This window comes from Saccoglossus kowalevskii, chromosome 8 (assembly GCF_978046115.1).
Source record: "Saccoglossus kowalevskii chromosome 8, keSacKowa6.1, whole genome shotgun sequence".
Taxonomy (NCBI): Eukaryota; Metazoa; Hemichordata; class Enteropneusta; family Harrimaniidae; genus Saccoglossus; species Saccoglossus kowalevskii.
In genome coordinates, this window is record NC_140648.1 from 6,987,004 (window position 1) to 7,011,888 (window position 24,885).

The 24,885-nt window shown below is 35.9% G+C and overlaps 1 protein-coding gene across 3 annotated transcripts; it reads left to right on the forward strand.

Moving 5' to 3' along the window:
- Positions 1-11,564: 11,564 nt before the first annotated feature.
- On the forward strand, positions 11,565-19,963 carry LOC102808301 (solute carrier organic anion transporter family member 2A1-like). Of its 3 annotated transcripts, none has more exons than XM_085502106.1 (9): positions 11,565-11,776; positions 13,625-14,392; positions 14,625-14,972; positions 15,061-15,225; positions 15,459-15,642; positions 15,862-16,003; positions 16,618-16,814; positions 16,963-17,027; positions 17,207-19,963. In XM_085502106.1, the coding sequence occupies exons 2-9, from the start codon at positions 13,645-13,647 to the stop codon at positions 17,458-17,460; spliced, it is 2,103 nt and encodes a 700-aa protein (XP_085358232.1). In that variant the 5' UTR covers positions 11,565-11,776; positions 13,625-13,644; the 3' UTR covers positions 17,461-19,963. The 3 variants fall into 3 exon arrangements, with proteins under 3 accessions (XP_085358232.1, XP_085358231.1, XP_085358233.1); XM_085502105.1 differs by having other exon boundaries at positions 13,643-14,392; XM_085502107.1 differs by having other exon boundaries at positions 13,643-14,392; positions 16,963-17,226.
- The last annotated feature ends 4,922 nt before the right edge of the window (positions 19,964-24,885 follow it).

Genomic DNA, 24,885 nt, shown 5'->3' on the forward strand with positions numbered 1-24,885 from the left:
CTGAGAACACCGCATTGCTATAGAAACGGTAAGTAACAGCACAATTATGCCAAGTTCATTTTTTAATTACAGTTCAGTACAGATTACAGTATATCTTGGAAAATGTATTCAAACAAATAACGTTTCCTTGGTGATTTCATCAATAATTTGCACTTTAGCCATGTGTGTTGTATTAGACTAGGTCTTGCATCATCAATAAAAGATGCATTTGAAGAATTGAATAACATTCTCTGGAACCATAAATACAAGGCTTCTTTGAATAAAAAATATACTACTATTAAACACATTTTCCACAATGTATCCGTATTGTGCAGGTAATTTGTCATAAATCAATATTTGAAATCCAATGTTCTCTGAATCGAAATTTGCGTGTTCCGATATGAAAACTCATAAACATAAATCATAAATAAATGTGGTATATGTTTTTGTTCATTTCGAGGAGGTTGGTGGCAAATGTGGAGAATGTTCTGCTTATTAAAACTCACTCTTTAATTAAAACGCAATGTAAATAGTTTTTAATGTAACCGTACTTGCAAAATGCTCTTGGAAACGTAGACATATTAAACGCTAGTATGTGTGATAGTTGTCCATGGCGTCAAGCGTTTATTAATGGGGTCGGGTCTATAAAGACAACCAGTCAATATATTGGAAACTTTGTTTGTTGTTTTGCACCACTGCGTACATGTATTGAAACACCTATGATATAAAAATAAAATATATCAATCAGGTCAGGTATTTATTCGTATTCGTATTAAAACTCGCATACATATTATAACTGGTGTAACAATATATTGCTTTTTATGTTAATTTATTCTGTTTTGTGCCTTACATGCACACACATACATTTTTGTTTTTCTATCAACCAATTAGGCACACATAATTATGCATATTAAATTGTATGCTATTAACCATATGAAGTAAGATGAGTTTTTTCCTGACCAAACATGTATTCAAGTATGACTAGGTTAATTAGACATTCGGTTTAAGTGGATGTGGCCCTTTTCCCATATGTGTTGTTTTTACAAGTTGGTTAATTTGCAATAATACTTGTGTTTTTGTGTAGTTGTGTAGTACATGAGAATAAATCTTCAAACCAAGTGTTACTACAATGTCCGTGAGCAATAATATTTTTTAAACATATCTTGCAAATTTCCCCCACAATAAGAAAATGAACAATGATAATTATGTCATGGGGAAAATTTAAATCATAACATCAAAATTACTAGATATATAGTTGATTGGATGGATCCAGGGTATGGAATAGTAGAAACAACAATACGTAAGTAAATTGTCAATCGAGTTTCGCAAGTATTATTTCTCCTCTCATGCATATAAATAGGCACATCGTGACAGAATGTCGTAACTCAAAAACGATTTAATAAGTGTCGTCTGGTGTAAAAAGCGCATAAACTTAATAACAAAGGCTACTGTAACATAAACATATATTAATAATATACTCTATATTAGATTTTCAGTTATTATATTTGTGTCTTTAAAGCGCGGTGGTCGTCGCGCAGCGCGTGTTCGATTTTCATGTAAATAAACAATGTATTTTACACGCGTTGTATACGTCGCTAAGAGTCTCATATCGAAGAGGACGCGGCGCGACGACTGCCGCCCTTTAAGGTGGTATGGGCTTAAATGTTACAAGGTTACGTGTTTTATTCGTGTTATATACGTAGAATGGCATGCGTATCGAACAGGACGTGTTAGGACGTTTTAAAGGACGTTCCTTCTATGATAACTCTGAAATAATGAATATCCCTTTTTGCTGCGTTTTCTGACTACGTTATCGTCAGGATAGAGGTATACTGTGTCTATAACAACGTTTGGTATTTCATCCAATACAATTAATTGTAACAAGCAGAACACCGCAATGCCGGTAGTTACTGAACATTCTACGAGTGTATGCTCCAGTAGAATGTTAGCTGTCAATTTGATTTGCGGGGAATCGTGTGAAATCCAACTTTCAATTACGATTTTTAATAAATGAACCCGCATATGTTAACCTTCATGTGGCGTTGCTAGAGTAATGGGACCGCTATAAACAATTCTATAAATATCTCGTGCAGTCTACATTCACCGAGCATTGTAGCAGAGTAGTGCTGTCTATGTAAGTAAATGTTGTTATCTTAGCAATATTTATCTTGCGCCTTAATTTTATGTTATTTTGTTCATACATTACTGTGTGTATAATCACTTTTTGCTGCTTTTTTCAAACGAACTGATTATTGGACTGAGTTAACTGGCTCATTAATCGATTGTTAGAATTGTTATATATTTAGTAATAAGAAAGAAAAGGATTGAAACGTTTTACCGAATTACGAATGTCACATTATGTATATATTTTTTTTCAACAGGTCTGCATTATATATTATTGACACTGGAAATCTGCTGACGAAATGGCAATTAACATTATTCCAGTAATACTGGTATCTGATCATATTAATCTTAATCATTTTAAATTTATGGGGTTTTGTTGTTGTCTCCAGATCATGAATATGTACAGTGTATACCCGCTATATGTTTCACTTTGTTTATTACGTCATGAGGCAGCTTGATAATGTATTTGAACTATCAAACCTACCCATACAAGATTATAATCTGCATTCGTTTACCTTTATTACATTTTAACGTTAATTACCTGTGTACGTATTATTATTTATTATTATCTCCGTAGATGATACTTGGAGAAGGAATATTGAGTACTACAGGTAAGAACAGGAAACATTGCTTTCTGGTGCTCAGAGGTGCAGTGGGCGTCGGGTTCTTTTTGAAATGATCGGCGGTGACTAGAAACAACTCACCTATTTATTCGCTTAGAATTATGGAAAGTGAATATACCATTTGTAATGTTGGGTGCTATTTCGGTTTTTTATTACCTTCATTTTGTCAACTACTTGAGCATGAACTATGAGTTGTATAGAGGGCCCTGCACCTGCATATACATGGAATAAACGCCGACACCCGAGTCGCTCTACATTAATGTAAGCACACACAGCCATTTTCGAAAATAGTGTAATTTTTTGAAACACCAGTGTTAACAGTTGAAACAAATGTGCAGTAATGGATTTATAAATTATGTAAAACAAAATCAATTGTATATTGTATAATTGTATATATAATGTAATTATGTATTATGTTTATCAATCAAGTCGTGATTAAATATGTTCTATCATGTACAGGTATATCGTCTGGTGATAAGGTAGTTGTCGACGTGGACTCCATTGTGACAGTCACACCAACCTCTTTTCCGACGACTGCCATCACAATATGCGTGTGGATGAAAACAATTGGCTTAAACGACGGTACAATTGTCTCCTACGCTGTTCCGTCAGAGGACAATGAATTCACGTTATATCGCCCTTATGATGTCATGTTCGAGGTGAAGGGTTCCGGTGGTCATTTCACAGATTTTGTGGCGAGCGACGGTATCTGGCACCATGTGTGCGGCACGTGGCAGAGCAATGACGGAGCACTGGTTATTTATATCAATGGATATTCAAGAAGAGTAGTTACCAATGTAAAAACCGATGAAACAATAACCGGTGGTGGTTCCCTAATACTTGGTCAAGAACAAGATTCAGTTGGAGGTGATTTTGATTCTGATGAAGCCTTTATTGGTGAAATTGCCTTATTCAATATGTGGGACTACGTCCTGTCTCCTGGTGACATTCTAGCCTCGGCCAAGGATTGCCATGGTTTAATAGAAGGTAACCTGTTTTCGTGGAAATCACATGCAGATAGCCAGATTACTGTCACTGATGCTACCGTACAACTTGCTGATGTATGCTGTGAGTATCAACTGAATTTAACTTCAAACAATTAGTCCAGATAAAACGACTCAATGTGTTGTCCGTTAATTTTCCATAAATTATGTATACTTATATTGTAAAAAGTGTGCTCAGCCTCTACATGAATTATTCATCATATAATTCTAATTATATTAAATATTGTTACTTTGGAAAACCTACATTGACAGGGTTTAGATCATTAAGCATGTGTCCTATTGTAACTGATGATATGCCATTACAATGAATGTTCTTGATTGAACACGGTGCTAATGTGACGTGTGCATTTCCAATTCACCATAGTTCGTTTAATTTAGTTAATGTATCATTAATTATCGTTTCCGTCTTCCTCAGCGGATCAACCAGTTAATGCTAGATGTGCCAAGGTACAAATGGATCACAATTCGTCTGTAGTGGTTAGTGATTATTCACCAATACCACCGATGTCCGAAGTCACTGCGTGTATATGGGTAAAAACTAGCGCGACAAACCAGGGGACGCCGTTCTCGTATAGCGCCAACAATGATGATTTAGAACTCGCAATTGTAAATACAATGAACATGCGATTGTACGTAGACTATAGCGATGTTTCACCGACTGGCTACGCAGTCAACGATGGGGCATGGCATCACGTATGTACTACATGGGAGTCCACTGGTGGGGAATGGGTGATCTATGACAATGGCGTATCTGTAGGGTCTGGCACTAATTTCAAAACTGGGGCTATAATAGAAGAAGCGGGCGAAATGATGCTTGGTCAAAAAAATAATGATCCATATGAGGAATGTTGCGCACTAGTCGGTGAACTGGCCCTTTTCAACATGTGGGACTTCGCAATGAATGAGGTAATGATACAAAGTCTTTCAGTTGACACCGCTGAAGGAAATATATTTGCATGGAGAACGGGTTTATTGTATATCTCTCGAAGTGCTATAATACTCCCCAATGAGCTACGTAAGTATTTTTTTAACTTTAATCTGTCTAATTGAGGGTCAAACATGTGGATCAAACTTATACTTGCGTTACGGCAACAAAACCTTTGTGAGGTGGACTTACAGTAATTCAGCTGTCTTTTGCACCCTCATTTACGTTCAGAACATTATTGCACATTATCATCGTAGAGACATAACATTATTTCTTTGATTCAAGTACAAGAGTGTATGCCAAACATCCTGTGTAAGCGTTACGAGGTATTCACAAGCCAGGTTGAATGGTCATTGGCTAAATTCAACTGTGAAAGTACTGGCGGAAGACTTGCAATGATGAATACGAAACCAATATATCAAATGACAAGAGAGTTTATATTGGATGGTCAGATTGATCAAGCAGTACATCGTGGATTCTGGTTTGGACTCGCTCGGGACAGTAACGGGGAGTTTATTTGGTCTGATGGCACACCATTGGGTGATTTCACAAGATGGGCCAAGGGTCAACCAAATAATAACCAACAGAAAGATAGTAATGGTCAGCAATGTGCTCAGCTCTGGTAAGCCTCGCACTACACACTAATAATATACATACACTCAAACTATATTTCATATGCAATATATATACAACCTTGCGATTTCTATTTTTGCTAGATTTGTATATATATTTAAAAACATTGACATAACATACCCTTAATGTACAATGTTCAAAGTCTGCTTTACCGCAATCAGACTTAAATATTCAGACACAAAATTAATATATGTGCTCTATTCTGAACATTATTACATTGAGAAAAATAGTCCATTATTGTCGCAACGCAATTTTCATAAAGTGTGTTATTATAAGTTTGAATCCCATATTTTTAATGTCCCTCAATTTCGAAATAATCTTTCCAAGTGTTCAATTTAGAATAACCCCAAAATATTTACATGCATAATTTAACGACAGGAATAAGAAGCTACTGAAGTGGGATGATAATTACTGTTGGAATAACAATGGCTATATTTGTGAATTTGGTGAGAAAAAATATTTTGTCATACTCTTACATTTTTTGATACTTCATAAAATCGTCATTTTCTAAATGGCGTAATGTATTGCCATGTTGGCCAATTGTTTTGCAACAAATCTTAATTCGATTTGTTTGTGACGCTGGGTCGTAACTTTCAACTCGTATAGTATATATCTCGAGCAATTATAACGACGAGTCGTTATATGATTCAATCATTTGAGTCGTTATAATCATTTGTCTATCATATGATAAGAATCAGTTCACATTCCATGAATACATGTAGATATCATCTTTCTTTTTATTGTATAATTGATTATCACACCGTTACAATTTATCCTCAGATGTTGAATGCAGTGTGGACTTCGTGCAAATATTGAGCGTTTAGTGAAGTCAAGAGAAAGTGGCTCTACTTCTGAAAAAGGAAAACGATAGGGTAGATTTGCGAGAAAGATCGTTTGTTTTATGTTTGATTGGTTGTTATTTATTGGAGATGTACACATTCAGCTTTGTTCTAGTTCACAATAATTAAGTAACCTTCTTAATTGCAATGTGATACCTGAAATTGTAAAACTCAAAATATATATATATTATGTCAAAATACGTTCCATACTAATTCTATTATTTCCCGCGTTGTGTGAACAGACATAAAATGGGGGATAACATACTAAAAAGTCAAATATTGCTCATACATTGCTATAACATTTCGATTTTAAATATTTTTGAAAGTTGTCACTTATAAACTCTTTAAACCTCGAATTTCCCAATCTTATTATTTAAATCACGTGAACATGATACCTAAACGTATTTTTAAGAATGTATCATTTAAATATATTACCAACACATGTGTACCACATGTTTGTGTGAAACATGTTATTAAATATGATTCTATCTATTTCTCAATTGTTTGTGTATATTGTTGTTATATCAATGTTTCTGCTACATCTGTTGCTTATTTACCATGCGTACACACACAATGGACAAAAGTTGGACAAAATATAATTTATTACATTTCAATGCGAGATATTTCTGGGAACAACATACAAGCATGTTAAAAACTGTAACAAAAAATTAACACACTGTGAAACTCGTCTATAGTTGTTTATTTTTTAAATATGACATTAAACCAATTTATGCTGCAATTTTTTTGTATGTTTATTATATATGTTTATTATCTCTGCTTAGAATGTGATACAATAAAATAAGTGCAATATCGTCAGTGATTTATAATAGCATGAATTGCTTGCGACATGGGGTTCACATACAAACAAAAGTTTGTACTTTATTAAATTGTGATAATATATGTCCATTTAACTGAACAGATCACGAATCACATGCTGTATTACAGTTGCTAAACACCGCGTCAATGAACACTATAGAACATTCACTGACAATTGTTGCAAATAAATCGTACGCAATTACAATTAATCAAACAAGGAACTTGTCAGCTGATATAGCTTTGTGAAAACAATCTGATCCATAGTGTAGATGAAATCGACAATACTAACTGAAAATTGTACATAACATTTAAGGAATGCGTTTAATATTATAGTTTGTCGCCAGAGTCGCATATTGACGTATTATGTGGACTAATTGTTGTTGTTTTTTTATGCGTCGTTGCGCCCATCTTATGTAAACATCGCGGCTGCTAGGTGTTCATAACTAGTTTACCATCATAATAGTTACAGTAATTTTGCAGGTCTTTAGAAAATAAAAATACCAGCAAACCGACGTATGAAAAAATACCAAGGACAATGGTGAGTACTTCTTGAAATTTTTTATTGGTAACTGTGGCAAGAAGTGTGTCGCAGTGCAACATATTACGACATGTATGCTTTTATTACAATTATGGCCCTTTCTGCAATATATGTACTGATTTGCCTTCCCTCCGAAGGTATAGTTGACTTCAGCAACTCCAACAATGCTTTCTAGGAGTAGACAATATTTGTATATCCACCATGGACGGGGTCAATATGTGTATTGTATTCCAGTAATATTCATTGAAGTAACATACGTGCATCTTTGAAACTTTAAAAAGTCACAAATTCCAAACTTAAACTACAAAATCAATATTGACCAAAAATAGAAAATATAAACAAATCAGTGTTAGATACACTAACCAATTGTTATGGGGAAGTTTCGTGTTGCCACAAAGAACTGATTCAATCATCCTCCTGGATAGACAAGTTAGGCTCATACGGGAACTCTCACTCACGTGAAAGGGGTGATCGATGATATATTATATAGAACATAGAGTATTATTACAAAATATTATTTAATAAACGACGAGAAACCAAAATTGAACAATGAAAATATAGGTATAAATACAATTAAAGGAACATATTTGTTTAAAAACATAGTAAAACTATCATCATGAATATATTGCACAAGTTTACTTTAATTAAAAAAACAATTACCCACTCTGACCCACACAATATACTTCAAATGATATAAAGCTAAAAAGGTGACGATATAAACTCTGCATCCGTAATCACAAACGTTTCATTCTCAATCAAGAAATGTTTACTGCCTTGGAAAAAAATTACTTGTACAGCATTCAGACAACTGAAAATAAATGTATAAAAGTAGAGTAAATAAAAAAAATGTATAATAATTAAAATATAATAATATGGATATTGTGTTTCTGCAAAACAAAGCACAACACCCTCAATTCAAATTCTCGAGCCCCCAATACAATGTATATAATTGTGTTTTTTTCAGAAATCGAGATAAAACAGGAAAATTATAATAAAAGTCAATTGTATCAGTTTACAGTAACAGTAAATATGTCTATATGTGTAGAAAGTTCAGGTATGTAACAATTTTACAAATATTGCATCTGAGAAACTGAACATAATTATATTCATTGTACATACAAGTATTTCACTGCTCTCATTGAATGAATACCTTTAAAAATGCCTTTCACGAGTCTCAGATTGATAAAATAAATACATATTATTTGAATTTAATTTGATTTTTTTTATTCAAATCCCCCCAAACATGTTAGTTAGTTGCATATCAAAAACAATTTAACTAGCTATATATTGTACAGTGTTGAAATGTACTGTCATAATAGGAGAATCCCCCCCCCCAAAAAAAAGTGTCGTATTCATTTACCATTGAAAAACACAATTGTTCCTAGAACAACTGTTTCAATTTAGCAACTTAATTTAGCAAAAAAATCACCTATATTGTTATGCTCACAGGAGTGTTTCAGAATTCAAATGGCTATAAATAATGTTTTTCTTTTTAAATAACAGATGACAGGAAATCCACATTAAGCTTACAGCAAACGTTTCGGATATTACAGATTACACAATATTTTTCTATTGAAAATTGCGACCATATTTTCAATAATGATATTTACAAGCTATGATTCTGATATTTTTCTGACTGACAGTACTGATGATCTACAGATTGCATATGCCTTTTTTTCCTGAACAATATCGTTCTGAATTCTTAAGTTAGTAATCTGTGGAAACATCTACAAGGGTATGCGTAAACGCTGACTGTGTTAGGCATAATTGTGTATTTATTTTATTATAACGAATTGTGTGTTTTACATGATAGATTTAATTATGTATTTAACTATTATCGCAGTATTAACTGATAATAGCCCACACAGGTATAATATATACCCCTAAGTTAGATGCATTTAACACTATATGTACAAATGTTTGTCAATAAATCGTGCTATGTGCCCAAGATGTCGTCCCTAATGGCATACTTTTATTTCACGGTCCTTGGATGAGTATCCATGTGATGAATGTACAGGTGTTATAAACCAATTATACAATACACTGCATGACGTCCGTCATCGCTGGTACAAAGCTCGACCGTGTGTTTCCATAGGCTACCTGCTAAATATTCTGCCTGCCGGAAAGGGTCCGCGCTCGCGATACAGTAGATTTTCGACACTCCACGGTGTTCATGAGTGGCGTCGTATGCGTAATATTGACCGAGGTGTCTCTAATTATGTATACATTTAATTGCATTGAACTAGAATGAAGCCGTTCAGTCTAAATTGTCACGAATTGTGTAACTTAAATGTTTAAGCACCCACACAAAAGTTTTATATTGATTATTAGCGGGTATTTTGGACTAATATTTGACCTGACACAGCAACCTCGTTACATTGGGTGAAGAAGGGTATCATCGTTTTGAAAAAGGCTGCATTGTTTGGAGTAAAGTGACATTGCATGGAAACACTGTGAAGAGAAACGTGACATTGTGTGAAAAAGGGTATTGGAAAAAGATGGCATTGTGGAGAAATATGACATTATTAGGAGGACAGTGGCATTGTGGAGAAAGAGGACATTATTAGGAGAATGGTGGCATTGTGTGGAGAAATGAGACATTATTGAGAGAACTGCCCAGTCCTTTCATGGCAATTACGCTGATTTAATGTTTGAAGTACATAAACATATAAAGCACTACACTCTTCTAGCTTCATCAAGTGATTACATACGGAGTTATTTGTTAGTAACCGGTAGTAGCGGAAGACTTTGAAGGTATTGGTCTGGTTCAGACGGTTAAACTAAGTTAAATTATTCAAAGCACACTGAAAAAAGAGACGAGCTTTGTTGATTCGGCAATTACACGTCTGTGAAGGAAGCCGCAAAGCAGCAGGGGTTACTCTATTACCGTTTATACGCTTACCAACTCTGAGATAGGTAGTCACCATCGGTAAAGTTGTCAGGTATCCCTATCATGAATTGTCATGCCATTGACATTGGAAATGCTTCACCAACTTCACCTGGAAAAGTGATTTATGATATCCCCGGACTAAAAAAGTCTTCAAGAACTTTTAGCTCGAGAAACAGACCTGCGTTGTTCACCAGTTCACGTATTTCCATTTAGAGTGCGTTGCAAATCGGAAACACTTTATTCTGTTTCAAGTACATCGTTTTTACTTGCAACATGATAGTATATTTGATGCCATGTTATTGGTCGGAATGCTGACACGAAAACTCCACGAGCTTATATTTACTTTTTGATGATGCCATTTGTTCTGACTCTATTGGTTATGAACGTCTCTCATATTCACTGAGTTCTCATTATCAAACCTGAAACATAAAATTGAATTAATCCAAGAATAATGCATTCAATGTATTAGGGCATATACACTAACGCGCATAAAAAAAGCATGTGCAAGTTTGAATCGCGTTTCTCGTCGGATTTATGACAATTTTAGTTATATTTAACAACTAACTTTAAGCGTCCCAATAGTGTGTTCGTACTCATAGGCAGTCATGATAGAAAATTTACAATCAGCTGGCTGCAAGTTCGATCCACGCATCATATTCCACGTCTGGGACACATAAATGCATTATGATAACAGAATTACAAACTTGCAATTTTCCGAAAATAACATCATTCCCAGTGTTGTAAATTTCCATAAATAATTTGGTAGACACTAGGGACGGTGACTAGGGCTACCAATTCTAAAAGTGACCTTGATGAAAAGTTGGTGGAACAACTTGCCAGTGTTGTTAAAACCAGGGTATAAGCATGGACGTACTAACACGTGTTAGTACATCCATGGTATTAGTAATATACACGGGGGTGTTGCATTGTAATACATTAATAAAAGAGTCATTGATAAGATTGAATATAATCCCTCCAAATAATCATATGGGACTTGAAGAGGAGTATATACAATTAAAATAGGGAGACACACTAGAGGGGCATTTTTGTTAGGGTCCCTCACTCATAACTCTGATCCTAACGAACTCTTACCACTTCCTCTTTGAATGCTCATAGAAATCAGTGACTGGTAAGAGTTGAAAGTTCATCGCCGATGACCTTTGTTATAGAGTGTGAAAGCGGTCACAATCGCCCTTTTATTAAGAACGCACGCACATATCTAGAACGCCACTGTCTCGCGGTCCTATCGGTTGTACGTAGTGTTTCTGGAGAATCACGTTAAGGGAAAAGTTGTATAAACAACTTGAAGCTGATTCGGGGTGCCTGAATGGTAAAGAAGGGACACAACTTGAAGAATTTGACGACTACATAGGAGAATTGCTGGGACGCGTAGTTGCCATTGCAGGTATTCATGTTTGAGTGTTTGTTCGAGGTCAGTTCAACCAAATTAGCGTCACATACCATAGACCATCGGTCTATGCATATACGTGCATTGTGTCAAAATAAACCCAAATGTGTTTACACTGCATGACAGTCACTGTATTATATAATTCGAATAATGACAATGCACTGCACATACCATTGAACAACACGGTTCAGTCGACTACCTTTACTATAATTGCCAGGGGGTTTGAGGAACTTCCTGTACGTAGGTCGTCTTTTGTTTGTTTTTCGTGCCTAAGTGGCGGAAAAGAATGTACATGCATGGAAGCACCAAGTCATGTTGACGAAATAGCACTTTTCATAAAACACTACGGCATATACACTCTGCAGTGAATGCCCGTAGTGCTGTAAGACTACTCTAGAAATGCATTATGAACTATTACCCTAAATATCTTGTGTCGACTACGCTCGTTAGTGCCTCCCATAAGTAAGTACATGTTTACTATGAAATATACTTTGCATTGTGACTTACGCCCTCTACTTATTATAACAATTAATAGTTTTTATGAGCCGAAGCGTAAAACTATGGTTAAAGGGCGGCAGTCGTCGTGCCGCGTCCTGTTCGATATGAGACTCATAGCGACGTATACAACGCGTGTAAAATGCATTGTTTATTTACACGGAATTCAAACACGCGCTGCGCGACGACCACCGCGCTTTAAAGGGTCATTATGTATAACATTGAATATTGCGCGAAATGTTTTAATAATTTTGTTATTCTATGTTGAAAAAATAATAGGTTAACATTTATAGTAATATCAGAATTGAGAAACAAGTGTAAGAGTAGATATGTGGTATTGCAGTACTGTATTCATAGTGTACACACTTTCACTCTGGGAGTCGACCAAAAATTGACAAGGTCCAAGAACACAGTAAAGTGTGAACAAAAAGTACGGAAGCTGTGTGTCTAGTGCTCGGGTACAAGTTATTATATGAGGTAAATCACGTGACACAAACACCTGACCTGAAATACGTGCATAGTTTGTGACCAATAAATTGTAAAATAAAAAAGCGCAAAGGTCAGATTTAACACCTTCACATTCGTGAATGGTCTGGCATATGTAACGCGACGTCACGTGTCAACATTGTCCAGCTTCGTGACAGTACGCATGTGCACAAACAGTACCCTTGGTATGTATTCACCCGGGGGTCACTTGTAGTAACCCACCAACGGGTATTTCAGGCACCCAGAGGGTCTGTAAATTATGGACAAGGGGTCCGTTTTTTAGATTTGTCAGCACCCAAAACTGTGATCATATATTAGTAGTGCATGGAATGTGCTGTATGTGGCAATGACAGCCAAGGTTTTCGCTCCAAAAAATGTTCTTTAAATGATGGGTTTTATCTGTTTCAAGCGTCAGGTTTTCTCTTGAAAATTTGTTTCAATGGGTAGGTTATTGAAGAATTTGACCTCCCGGACCGCGATTTTCACCTGGTAACATAATGGCCGTTTTACGGAAAATTACAATTTTATTCAACCAGCCTTTCGATTACCTGAATAAATCATTGGAATTGATCGAGAGCGTGTTTTAATTAATCAAGCCGTGGTTAAATTGACGCGTTTTCGTGTTTAAAAAACGTAATTGGGCGTAGGGCGCTAATACATTTTATTTTTGAAATTATGTTGATTGTGACGATTTGCATATAGTTCGTGAATTGTGCAATATCTAATGGTTACTCGCCTGTGGCGGCAGTGAATTTCGTTCCTTGAATTTACTCTAAGACTTTTTGATACAGTCTTTACCCCTGAGAAATAGTTGATCGTGTCCTTTATTATTCTCTACGTGTATAATTGTATTTATATATCTAGATTGATTCTATACTTTAGTAATGGAGGCGATGCCGGGAGAAAATGACGTTACATATTGTGACTCTCACAAACTCGAAGCAGATGTGGTGAAAACTGATTTAAATAACGGAGATTGTCACAGTAACTATGGTGAAAGAAATGCCGAGAAATTGCCGAATGCCAAGAAGCTGAATTGCTTGCAACGACTTCTGTACGATATCAGATTCTTTGTCGGATGCCTGGCGTTCACTGTTGGGCTGTATGCGATGATTACGACATATAAACTGGGAACTCTGACCACAATTGAAAAACGCTATAACTTAAATAGTTCTGAACTCGGCTCCCTTACCAGCCTCCACCAAGTGGGTACTCTTATCACAGTTATTTTCTGTGGATATCTTGGAGGTTTACCCGAAAGTCACAGGCCCCGCTGGATTTCAGTGGGACTATTCATCATTGCGATTGGCGTGTTCTGTTCTATATTGCCGCACCTTACTCTTGGGACATATGTGTATCCCCGAGCAACTGACACCAATAATGATAGCGTGTTAGCAAATGTCGTTATGTGCAAAGAATTACCCTTGAACCGAAACCAGACGATCACTCCAAACAGCGATAGCACAAGTTGTGACGTCTTTGACAAGGAAGAAGTCCAAGATGGCAATGTTGCTTACTTGTGTTTTGCTCTCAGTGCACTAATAATGGGCGTTGGTTATAGCCCGGTATCAACACTTGGAAGTGCATTTGTCGATGACTCAGTCAAACACACGACATCGGCGTTATATCTAGGTAAGTCTATAAATTGACCGCTACACAAACAGTAACGATGACCACCATTTGTGCATGCCTCCATGACGTTTTACGGAGAACGTTTACTCCAATTTAAAATTCACTACAAGTTTCCATGCAGTATTGCGGGGGTGTATAATCTAGGATTGCATGCAGCATTGTAAATCACTCGTGAGATTGCATATACAGAATGTAATTGGATTTTGAGAATTAGAACTGTTTTTTTTTTCAGGAATTATCAACATGATGTGGGGGTTTGGACCAATCGTTGGGTGGATAGTCGCAGCTGTCAGTACGCTTGTATTCGTGGATCTTGGTCGGGTGAATCTGGACAATGTTGATATGTCGCCAGATGATCCAAGATGGGTCGGTGCATGGTGGATAGGAGGTGTCATCGTTCTACCCCTCATGATTATGATGGTCATTCCAATTTTCCTAGTACCAAAGGATTTGAATGAGAGTCGAATGTGCATGAAATCGTCAAATCAGAATGGCAGTGATAACAGAAATGAAAACCTGAAACAAAAAGTAAAAAAGGATACTGTACAATTAATAAGAAAGTTGAGAGAGACTGTAAAAGGTGAGTTCAGATACAAGTATTGTTATAGGATGGCATCCATTTCCAACGATTTATATGCGCAGTTACTCCTATTTTTTCTTTGTACTAGATTTTCTCAAAGCTTTGTGGCGCTTGATAAAGAATCCACACTTTATATTGGTGAACGCGGCTTATGCTGTTGAACTTGGATGTGTATTCGGCTTGATAACATTCATACCGAAATATATACAAGAAGAATTTCACGTGACCCCTCTGGCCGCAAATATAACCACAGGTTGGTCACTTGTGTCGCAAGTTTTTATTTTTTGAATTTACATTGTTGTGTTTATGACATAACCTTTTTCCAATGATTCACAATTACTCTGTAGCTGTATTACAATGTAGTTGTGAAAACATCTGAAAATATGAATTCTGTAAACAGACAATTCCGTGTTAGTTATTAACACATGTCTTCATATTGGTTGTTTTATTATTGTGTTTATTTTATTATGTGTTTTCCGTCTGTAGGTATGGCAACGGGTGTGCCATATGGCATTGGAATGCTTCTGGGTGGGTACGTAATCAAAAGGTTCAACATAATTAGAGAGAAGTCTATCGCAATGCTCCTGGTGATAACACTGGGTACGTCTGCTACGCTCAGCTTAATGTTATTCCCATTGGGCTGCAGTGGGCTTAGCATACACGGAGAAGGGTAGGTTTGTGTTTTGTATAAAATTTATATACCTAATATAATTGATTTCTAAAACGTTGCTAAATAAAAGCAATCAGTACGGAATTAATGTATCATGTTATAATATATGAACCGTGCCGGAATTTTATGATCTACATCCTACGTTACCTGGGCAACTGACTTTTCGAACTCCCGCATCTACCCAAACTTTGATATGATATTTTTATTGATTTGGCGCAGCACCGTTGGTCAATATATGTCGATGGCTTGTGCAGATAATTGTCATTGTTCGCCTGACATGTATCAGCCTGTGTGTGGATCCAATGGAATGACGTACGTATCGCCATGTCATGCTGGGTGTACACAACTCAACGACAATGGGGTAAGAAGATGAATTTACATTTCTTTATTTTTCTGCATAGTTTTTGTTTTAGCGACTAAGGATGTAGTAAGGATTGATATCTTATGCTGTAATTTGCCCGGAATATATAATGATACCCCGCGCTATGCTATGATCTGCCAACCCTCACATATACAGGGCAAGCCATGTATAGTTTAACTGTGTTATACTTAGCATTCATATGACCATCTAAAAGTTATTTTTATTGTATAATTGGAAATACAGTATAATTATTCTATAATTAAAGAAAAGAAAGCCACTACCATTAAAATGGAAGAATTGTATAAAAATACCCAATATCAGAATTGTATTTGTGTGTATCTATTTTATATTAAAATAATGAGACACATTCCTACATGCACACAGTACTCCCAAGATCACCATCCGAACAAAAGATGTGTTGTAGTATAAGTTGTTGGTACAGGCAATGTTATTGAGTTTTAGCCACATTGGCTAATTCGTTGTCATGCGTGTACATTCTATAGTTATTCTAGTCTATTGCTAAACACGTAAATATTGCTATATTTTAGTTTTATCTACCACACATTCGATTGACATACAATAGACAAATGTTCAACATTTAAATCTTTTCACAGACCTACCTAGAATGCTCATGCGATGAACCGCTTTTAACTGGAGACAAAATATCTTCAAGTCCACCGACCATGGCCGAAGATGGCATATGTCATGAGCCCGAAAGGTGTACAGCTTTCATTCCATTTGTGATTCTGGTTTTCTTCCTTTCCATCTCATGTTCATTTCGAGAAGTGCCCGCCATGATTTTAGCCATCAGGTAATAGTAATTTAGTTCGTTGTCTTTCTAGCTGTCATTGTTAAACCACACTTATGTGTGAAATTGCCGATTTCAACAGTCTATAGTGATGATGCAATTAATAAATAATCGCCATTTTCTGAGCAAACTATTTTATTTTTAATTTTAGATCTGTGGATAAGAATGATAAGTCATTTGCACTGGCAGTGAGATTTCTCCTCGTACGATGTCTTGGTAAGTGTTTACATTGACATTGTTATCAATGTGTAGACTGAGAGATAATACATGATTTATGTGTTTAAATCACATTGAATTTTGGTTTTGATGAATTGATCTTCTATATATATATATGACCCAGATTATGTATAAAAGCCTCCCCCTATACTGGCTATATATTGGTTCATTTTCAACAGGACCCATTCCTATTCCTCTGTTGTATGGGGTTGTAATCGACAACACATGCTCATTATGGAAGACATTCTGCAATGGTTCTATCCGAGGAGATTGTCTTTTTTATGATAACGATCTATTGAGATACAGTCTTGTGGGGTTGACCTTTGCCCTGAAATGTGCGTCATGTCTGATGTTTGTTTTCTTATACTTGCTGTGGAAATATCGCCCTAGAAGATCGATAGGAGAAGATGGTCAGACAATTGTAAACTTATAATATACATATTACTGGTGCAGTGTTCTCCACGAGGGGTTTTAGCTGGGCGCAGCGCCCTGCATAGGAAGTCGTGCGCCCTGCATAGGTTTTTATTTTTTTTATTTTTTTTATTAGACGCATAAAATCCTTAGGAAAGGATAGAAAGGGTCTTACAGAACGAAATTAAAACAAACTACAATCTAAAAAATAAAACAAAAAATAAAAACTTTTCTAAAAAAAATCAAAAAAATCAAAAAAAATAAAGACAATTTGCAGCCAATGGTGAATACAGAATGAACACAAAATGTAGCCTAATACACTGATAGTTGTTGCTGTTTTGTTCCATAGCTGTTTTTTAGGAAGACTGCTAAAGGCTGGTGCTAGAGTATGGATTGCCATAATCAAAATGAATTTATTCTGACTATTTTCTTTATCAAAATTAGGAACTTTATTTTGTGCAGTCAGGAATAATTTGTCCCTATGGTGACTGTAAGCTGGACATTTCATTACAAAATGTTGCTCATCCTCAATTATATTTTGGCTGCACATATCACATGTTCTTTTATCCAGCGGCACATTATTATATCTGCCTTTCTCAATTTTAAGGTCATGGTTGCTTGTCCTGAATTTTGCAATTAACCTTCTAAGACCATGGTTCTGCATATTAATTAGGTAATTTTCAATTTTTAAATCTTGTTTGCAAAGTCTGTATGTTCTTAGTTTGTTTTTAGCCAAGGTTTGTTTTCTATTATCATTATGCATGTCTAAGATCCATTGGTTCTCAAATGATTTGTTTATTTTTTATGAATAAAGTCTAAATTTTTCTTAATTATTTTTTCACTTGAGTTTACAATGGTGACATCTATATCTTGCACGAGGGTTTCTGCACTAGTAAACCATTCACTTTTTACATTCTTATTTACTAAGTAGGCTTCTCTTAGTAGTGTGTTATCAGAGTTTGTTACCCGGTTGAAATATTTAAGTCGTTGTTTCTTGATAAAACAGTCAAAGGGGTACCTTCCTAGCTCACCATAAACAGCCATTTTTGGTGTGAATTTTGAGAGACCAAGAATGAACCGACAAAATGAAAGATGGACATCCTCAATTGCAGACTTAGTTGTGCTTTCATCACCCCAAACATCACTACCATATACAATAATGGGTCTTATCAGTTTGTCAAATAAAGATAGTTGGAGGGGTATGTTTAGTGAGTTGTCATAACCAAGTTTGCATTTCAAAGCAAAGAGAGCTTTCATCCCTTTATTTTTTAAATTATTGATACCCTCTTTATGTTATAATTATAGTTATACCCAGGTAATTAATTTGCTTAACAATGGCAATTTCTTTTTCAGCGAAGAAGAATATATTATTACTCAGGGCTCTGTTTGATTTATTGAATACAATAACCTTTGTTTTCTCTGTATTAACAGCCAGGCGCCATTTTGACGTATATATTTTTAAGTTGTCTAAACAGTTTTGTAGCCCCCTAGCAGATTTAGATAAAATGACAACATCATCTGCATATAGGAGACAACTTACTTTTAAATTATCAAGAACCGGGGAGTCACAGTTTTCAGAGTTGAAACAGTCAGGTAGATCATTTAAGAAAATGTTAAAAAGAGTAGGGCTAAGATTGCACCCTTGTCTGACTCCAACTGTTGATTTAAAGCTCGCGAAAAGTAAAAAGAATCATCAAATAAATCACCAAAACAAAACGTACGGTAAACACTGAAACAACATGGATGTCACGGTATCTGATTTGACCTTTGTCCTCAGTACCCACAATGCAATCAACATAATGATTAATTTATTTACAGTCATCGGATTCGATTTTTTCTTTTTCTTTTAAATGGTAATGTTGTTATGTGAAAATATTGTTCTTATTATTACTTGGGGTTTTCAACTATTACAATATCTCAGTGCATTTATAAAACCTATAAAAATGGAAATATTTGAAAGAAATTTAAAAGAAATAAATGAAAGGCTAGAATTTCACAACTTGTTCCATTACACTTTTACAAAGAATAAAATGGATATTCTTCATTTGTCAAAGTTGATATTTTTTTACACATCAAGTAGTTTAACTTATTCATCAAAATAATTCAAGAACATTAATATAGTACTTGTACACAGTCTTTAATTGATGTAAATATAAAAGTGCTAAGAATTTCCTTTGAAATGTTTGATTAGTATGCTAATTATATGCAAATTAAATATGCTAATTATATGCAAATTAGCGCCCCTCTTTAAATTTTATTTGTGGAGAACACTGCTGGTGGTTGAATGGGCAGCTGTATTTTTAAAACACACACTGTTATCCAAGATTGTGGCCATATGAAAAATGGGACACCGTAAGTATGTAGGAAAGCATTCCAAACATTATAGTTTCCAAAATATAAACGCACGTACATATCTATAAATAATATCCAGATCATATATACACGAAAATGTATTGAGGTATTCCATAAATCTGGATTTGTCAAAAAATTGAATACAATAAAATATAATGATTTTTAAAAACAGATTGCGTTGTATATTTTTACTGATTCCAATGGCGTCATAGCTACAATCACTTGCGCATGTAGATGTCAAATAGCGTAAAACAGCCTGAGTGTTAAAAAGTAGAGCAGTCACATTGGTTGAATGTCATCGAGAATGGCTGGATTAATTATGACAACCAAGGGCAATGTAACATGCTTGAAAATGGTGAGAATTCCGAACCTTGGCCAAACCTGGTAGTTTCTATGATTAAAAGAGTACATTCGTTAGCAAAATAAAATAACGGTGTATCAATATTTGTTTAAGATTGTAAAGTACAATCATTCATTCGATTAGTTTGTTTGATCGTATAAATGACTTTCTGCGTGTTCTTTCAAAAAAATGGCAATTACAATAACTATAGCTAGAACCTTCGTGTTACGCGTTGCCGTTGATGGCGTGACAATGGCAATCATTCGGGCCAAAGTACGTTTGGACCCTATTCTGGTAGGGAGGGCCTTACGAGAACTGGTACACCTGGCTTTCAGAATTTTGGGCATTTGTTTCTCATGAGTACTTAATAATAATGTTTCTCGTGAGTAGTTAATAACCGATAAACCTGATAGTTTATATGTATGGTACAAGGCTGCTTTAGCCTGACGTGTCTGTGTGAGTGGCGCCCTCGCCGGCTGAACGTCGTCATACTCCAGTGTCGGCGTTGGAGCACCGCGTAGGGCGCAACTCACGCGACCTTGTCTGACTAAAGCTTCTTATTGATCAGTCACGTGGTTTGGCAGTGATCTAAGATTTCGGCAAAAACTACCACAATTTGAGGCATAATATAATAAATAATAAAGCTATAATAAATACAGGTTCGTGGACAAAACTGTCGTACTATTGTCGGCAGTTAGTTTATTAACAAATGGGCGTCCAGGCGTTAAGATAGCGTGATTTGTTTTCATATTACAAAGTTGGTAAGCAGTATATGTGCTGTATGTACATTGAATGAAACGGAAGTAGCCATTGTGAACCCTTTTTGAGGGTCTAGGCATTTTGATTTTTTGTAGTAGCATAAATTTGTTTTTAGCACATGAGTAAAGCTCTTTATATTATGCGAAGTTCTTTGTGTGATTGGTCTCGTAGTTTGGCCGCCAACAAAAAAATAATTCGTAATGGTCACGAGATATTTTCGCCATTTTTGATTTTCGCATTGGGGCATTTGTTTTTCAGGAGTGCTTTACCGATCAACTGGATATTTGGCATTTAGCATATGTTACCACATTTTTTTTACACAAAAAATTATATAATCAGTCACATGGTTTGGCCGCCATCATCACAATCCGCGGTAAGTATGAACAAAACTTCTTACGAGAATGTTAAAATATCTAGTCACGTGGTTTTGCAGTCCCCACAATTTAGGACATTTGTTTTTCATGAATGCTTTAGCCGATCAACGTGAAACTTTGGATGTAGTATGGATGGCCAGAACTTTTTATGAGAAAAATAAAGTAACTTTGATTGGTCACATGGTATGTCCGCCATCTTGAATTTCTGCTATCAGAGTTCCACAAATGTGGAAATTTGTGTCGCATGAATTGCTTTAAGGTAGAGAGAGATGCAGGTTCGTGGGCTCTTGGGAGTGAAATTTTGTTTTTCCTTTTTATTATCGAAACAGTCTCGGCTATATACTGTAGAATTGTGAATAGTGGAACATACTCAAAAACGATTTTAAAATATAGATAACAGGTGCAAACATTATTTCTTTTGAATACTTGGCAAGATTTATAATAAAAAAGAAACATGGTGAAAAAGAGAAATGACGGGATCTTCATATTATGCACTATATTTAACTTTTCACTAAACGATAATACATTTAAATCTGGAACTGTTACAGCCATTTTAATTATGAGCATTAGCAAACTTCTTACTGAGTGAATTGTCATGCAAATTAGCAATTATCTCAGCTTCTTTTTGGTGCACATCCCAGAACTTTATAAAAGAATAGCTCCTAGACGCTTCGACCTTTTGTTTTGAAATTTTCACAAATGATTGACAATGTGTTTATCTTCAAAACGCCGTCGGGCATTGTTTTTGGTTGAACAGTGTTACAGCAATCGTACAGACAACTAGCATGGGTGTTAATTTATGCATAAACTTGAAATAATGAAATTTGAGCTGCTGCCCTGCAAAATTGACAACTGGTAGACAGTTTTCAAGACGGAACTTTCTTCATAGTAAACAGATGTACCCATAAACCAATTTTGACAGGAAACAGAAGCATGGTTTAGAAGCTAATTTTTTTAAATCACTTTTGACCTAAAAGCACATTTTTGTGCATATTTCAAACTACAGTGTTCATAAAAAAAATACTAACAAAATTGTAAAATTCATACAATAAGCCTAACCGAAAATATATAGTTTTGTGGACAAAAGAGGTCATCTTGGTTTCCTAATTTACTAATTAAAATACCTGTCAGGTAAACTTCCAATCTACCGCACGCATCAGTGGGTACAGTTCCAGGCACATTCAGCTTTCAAACTCGGACCCGACAAAGCTCTGCAACTTTATGTAACTTAAACAAACACCGCAAGATGAAATAAACGCCAGATACCGGAAAAAAACAGACGTAATAAATGAGAAATGTGTACAACCGACTCCCGGCAAGCTTTTATCAGGGGGGGGATATCTTCCTCAAGGGTTCTCCACACGTGTCAAGGGAGAATCTCATCTGGTCTCTCTATCGCGTTCCCTTGAGGAACAGGATCTAGAAGGTCACTTAAGCTTTACAGTCAAATAAGACACACACAACCAAATTTGTTTCAACTCTCGTCTTAGTCGGTCAGTCGAGCACTCTAAGACACAGCGCCCTGGGGAAAAGTCCCCAAGACTAGCCCAAGACTGCGTCTCAAGACTGCCCCAAGACTGCGTCTCTCCTCGTGTACTCGCCAAGACCAACTAAAACAACTTTATTCACTTTCAAAACCTTGACCAATTACAAAGCAGTAAAAAGACTCTAAGCCGTAACCTTTAATCATACAGCCAATCACACTAAGTACTGAATACGTCATATCTTTTGATTAATCGTTCACTATATTAATAACTGTCATAAATAGTGGTCCGAATAGCGACGGTTATCTCGTAATTAGTTCCAAATCACTGAGCCAAGTTCCGTCCAAAACCTCGATGAGCCTAAATGATTACAGATATAACACAGCCATTCACTAGTAATCAGCTAAATAAGTCGGACAACAGATACGTGCAAACAATTTCATCATACTTGTTTAGAGAGAGGGAGACCAGTGTTTGTTGACATGTTACCCATTGTAGATCACGTAAGAAGTTGTATGTACAGACTATTGATTGTCTTCATTAATTATGCAAAAGTATACATTAGTTCATTAAAACATTAACATTTTATAATTATATTCGGTGATTTGAACTCATTTTTTCATGTGTTTCATCTGAAAACTGTAAACAATATGGACGACCTACTGCAGATAAGTACAAACAGATCTATGCGGTGACCATTACAAATTACAACAAAAATATTATGCATTTCTAGTACGCTCAATAAAACATAGAGGCGTGGAATTAACGTTATAATTGTATACATGTTTTTTTAACTACTCACGCCCCAATCCTTGTACAACTCGCGTAGGATGTACATCATTAATGTGATATCGAGGAAGGTTTGTCGGTTTTCGCACTCCGTGACTTGCGTCTCCACATGAAATATAAAATTACAAAGAACACAAATGACAGACATTTGAGACACAGTGATATCCCTACTACGTTGTATCTTAAAAGAATGTTGCTGTAATTTATACATCCGCCGAGAACCGTCCCATGGCAAAGTGATTTCCACAATAAACACGACTTGTCGATAATAAAACCATAAAGAATTGGTAGCGGAATTGGACCTATAGGTAAAGGTGAAAACCATGTGATTAGTTTGTCAGTGCTTGTCAGTGTAATCACGTGTCATAACGTATAAAATTACTGACTTACTAGTATACCAAAACAAACGGAAAAAAACTTCACTATTGACTTTTGATAATTTAATCCACTAAATATCCAAAGGCTCATTAAATGATTTATTTGCGCAATATAATAACTCAGTACATATCAGATACGTTTATTTGCAATGCCAATCCATTATCAGGGGTAAATTCCTTCTCCTCTCGGGGTCTCCACACTTGTCAGGGGGGGGAACTCGTCTCGTCTCTCTATCTCGTCCCCTTGAGGTACGGGATCGGGAAAGTCACTTTAACTTTACAGTCAAATAAGACACACACAACGGAATACGTTTCAGCTCTCGTCTTAGTCGGTCAATCGAGCACTCTATAAGACACAGCGCCCTGGGGAAAAGTCCCCAAGACTATCCAAGGCTGACCCAAGACTCGCCCAAGACTGGACTGCCTCAAGGCTCGCCCCTGGACTCTCTCGGACTGCGTCTCTCTCCTCTCAGACTGCGTCTGTCGTGGAGTATTCGCCAAGACCAACTCAAACTCTCTTTATTCATTTTCAAAACTCTAACCAATTACAAAGCAGTAAAAAGACTCTAGGGCGTAAACTTCAATCATAAAGCCAATCACACTAAGTACTGAATACGTCATATCTTTTGATTAATCGTTCACTACATTAATAACTACGGATGTCAGAATAGCGACGGTATCTGGTAATTAGTTCCAAACCACTGAGCCAAGTTCCGTCCAAAACATCAAATAGGCCTACACGATGACAGACATAACACAGCAATTCGCTAATAATCAACTAATTAAGTCGGTCAACAGATACGCAAAAACAAATTCATGACACCATTACCAAACTTTTATTTTAATGTAACCTTCAATGTACCCTTCATGTCTTATTTTTTTTTTCATTGTCATCAGTTCGTATCACTCTTATTGTTTGCACATTGTCCCATTATTCCGGCCCGGTGTCTCGTTAGGTAATCTCTACAGTTA

Excerpts from the sequence above, each read along its gene's own strand:
- LOC102808301 (XM_085502106.1), top strand. The coding sequence starts at position 13,645 with ATGGAGGCGATGCCGGGAGAAAATGACGTTACATATTGTGACTCTCAC. Across the intron at positions 15,643-15,861 it reads CTTAGCATACACGGAGAAGG|CACCGTTGGTCAATATATGT; the intron begins GTAGGTTTGTGT and ends GATTTGGCGCAG. Across the intron at positions 17,028-17,206 it reads TCTCCTCGTACGATGTCTTG|GACCCATTCCTATTCCTCTG; the intron begins GTAAGTGTTTAC and ends CATTTTCAACAG.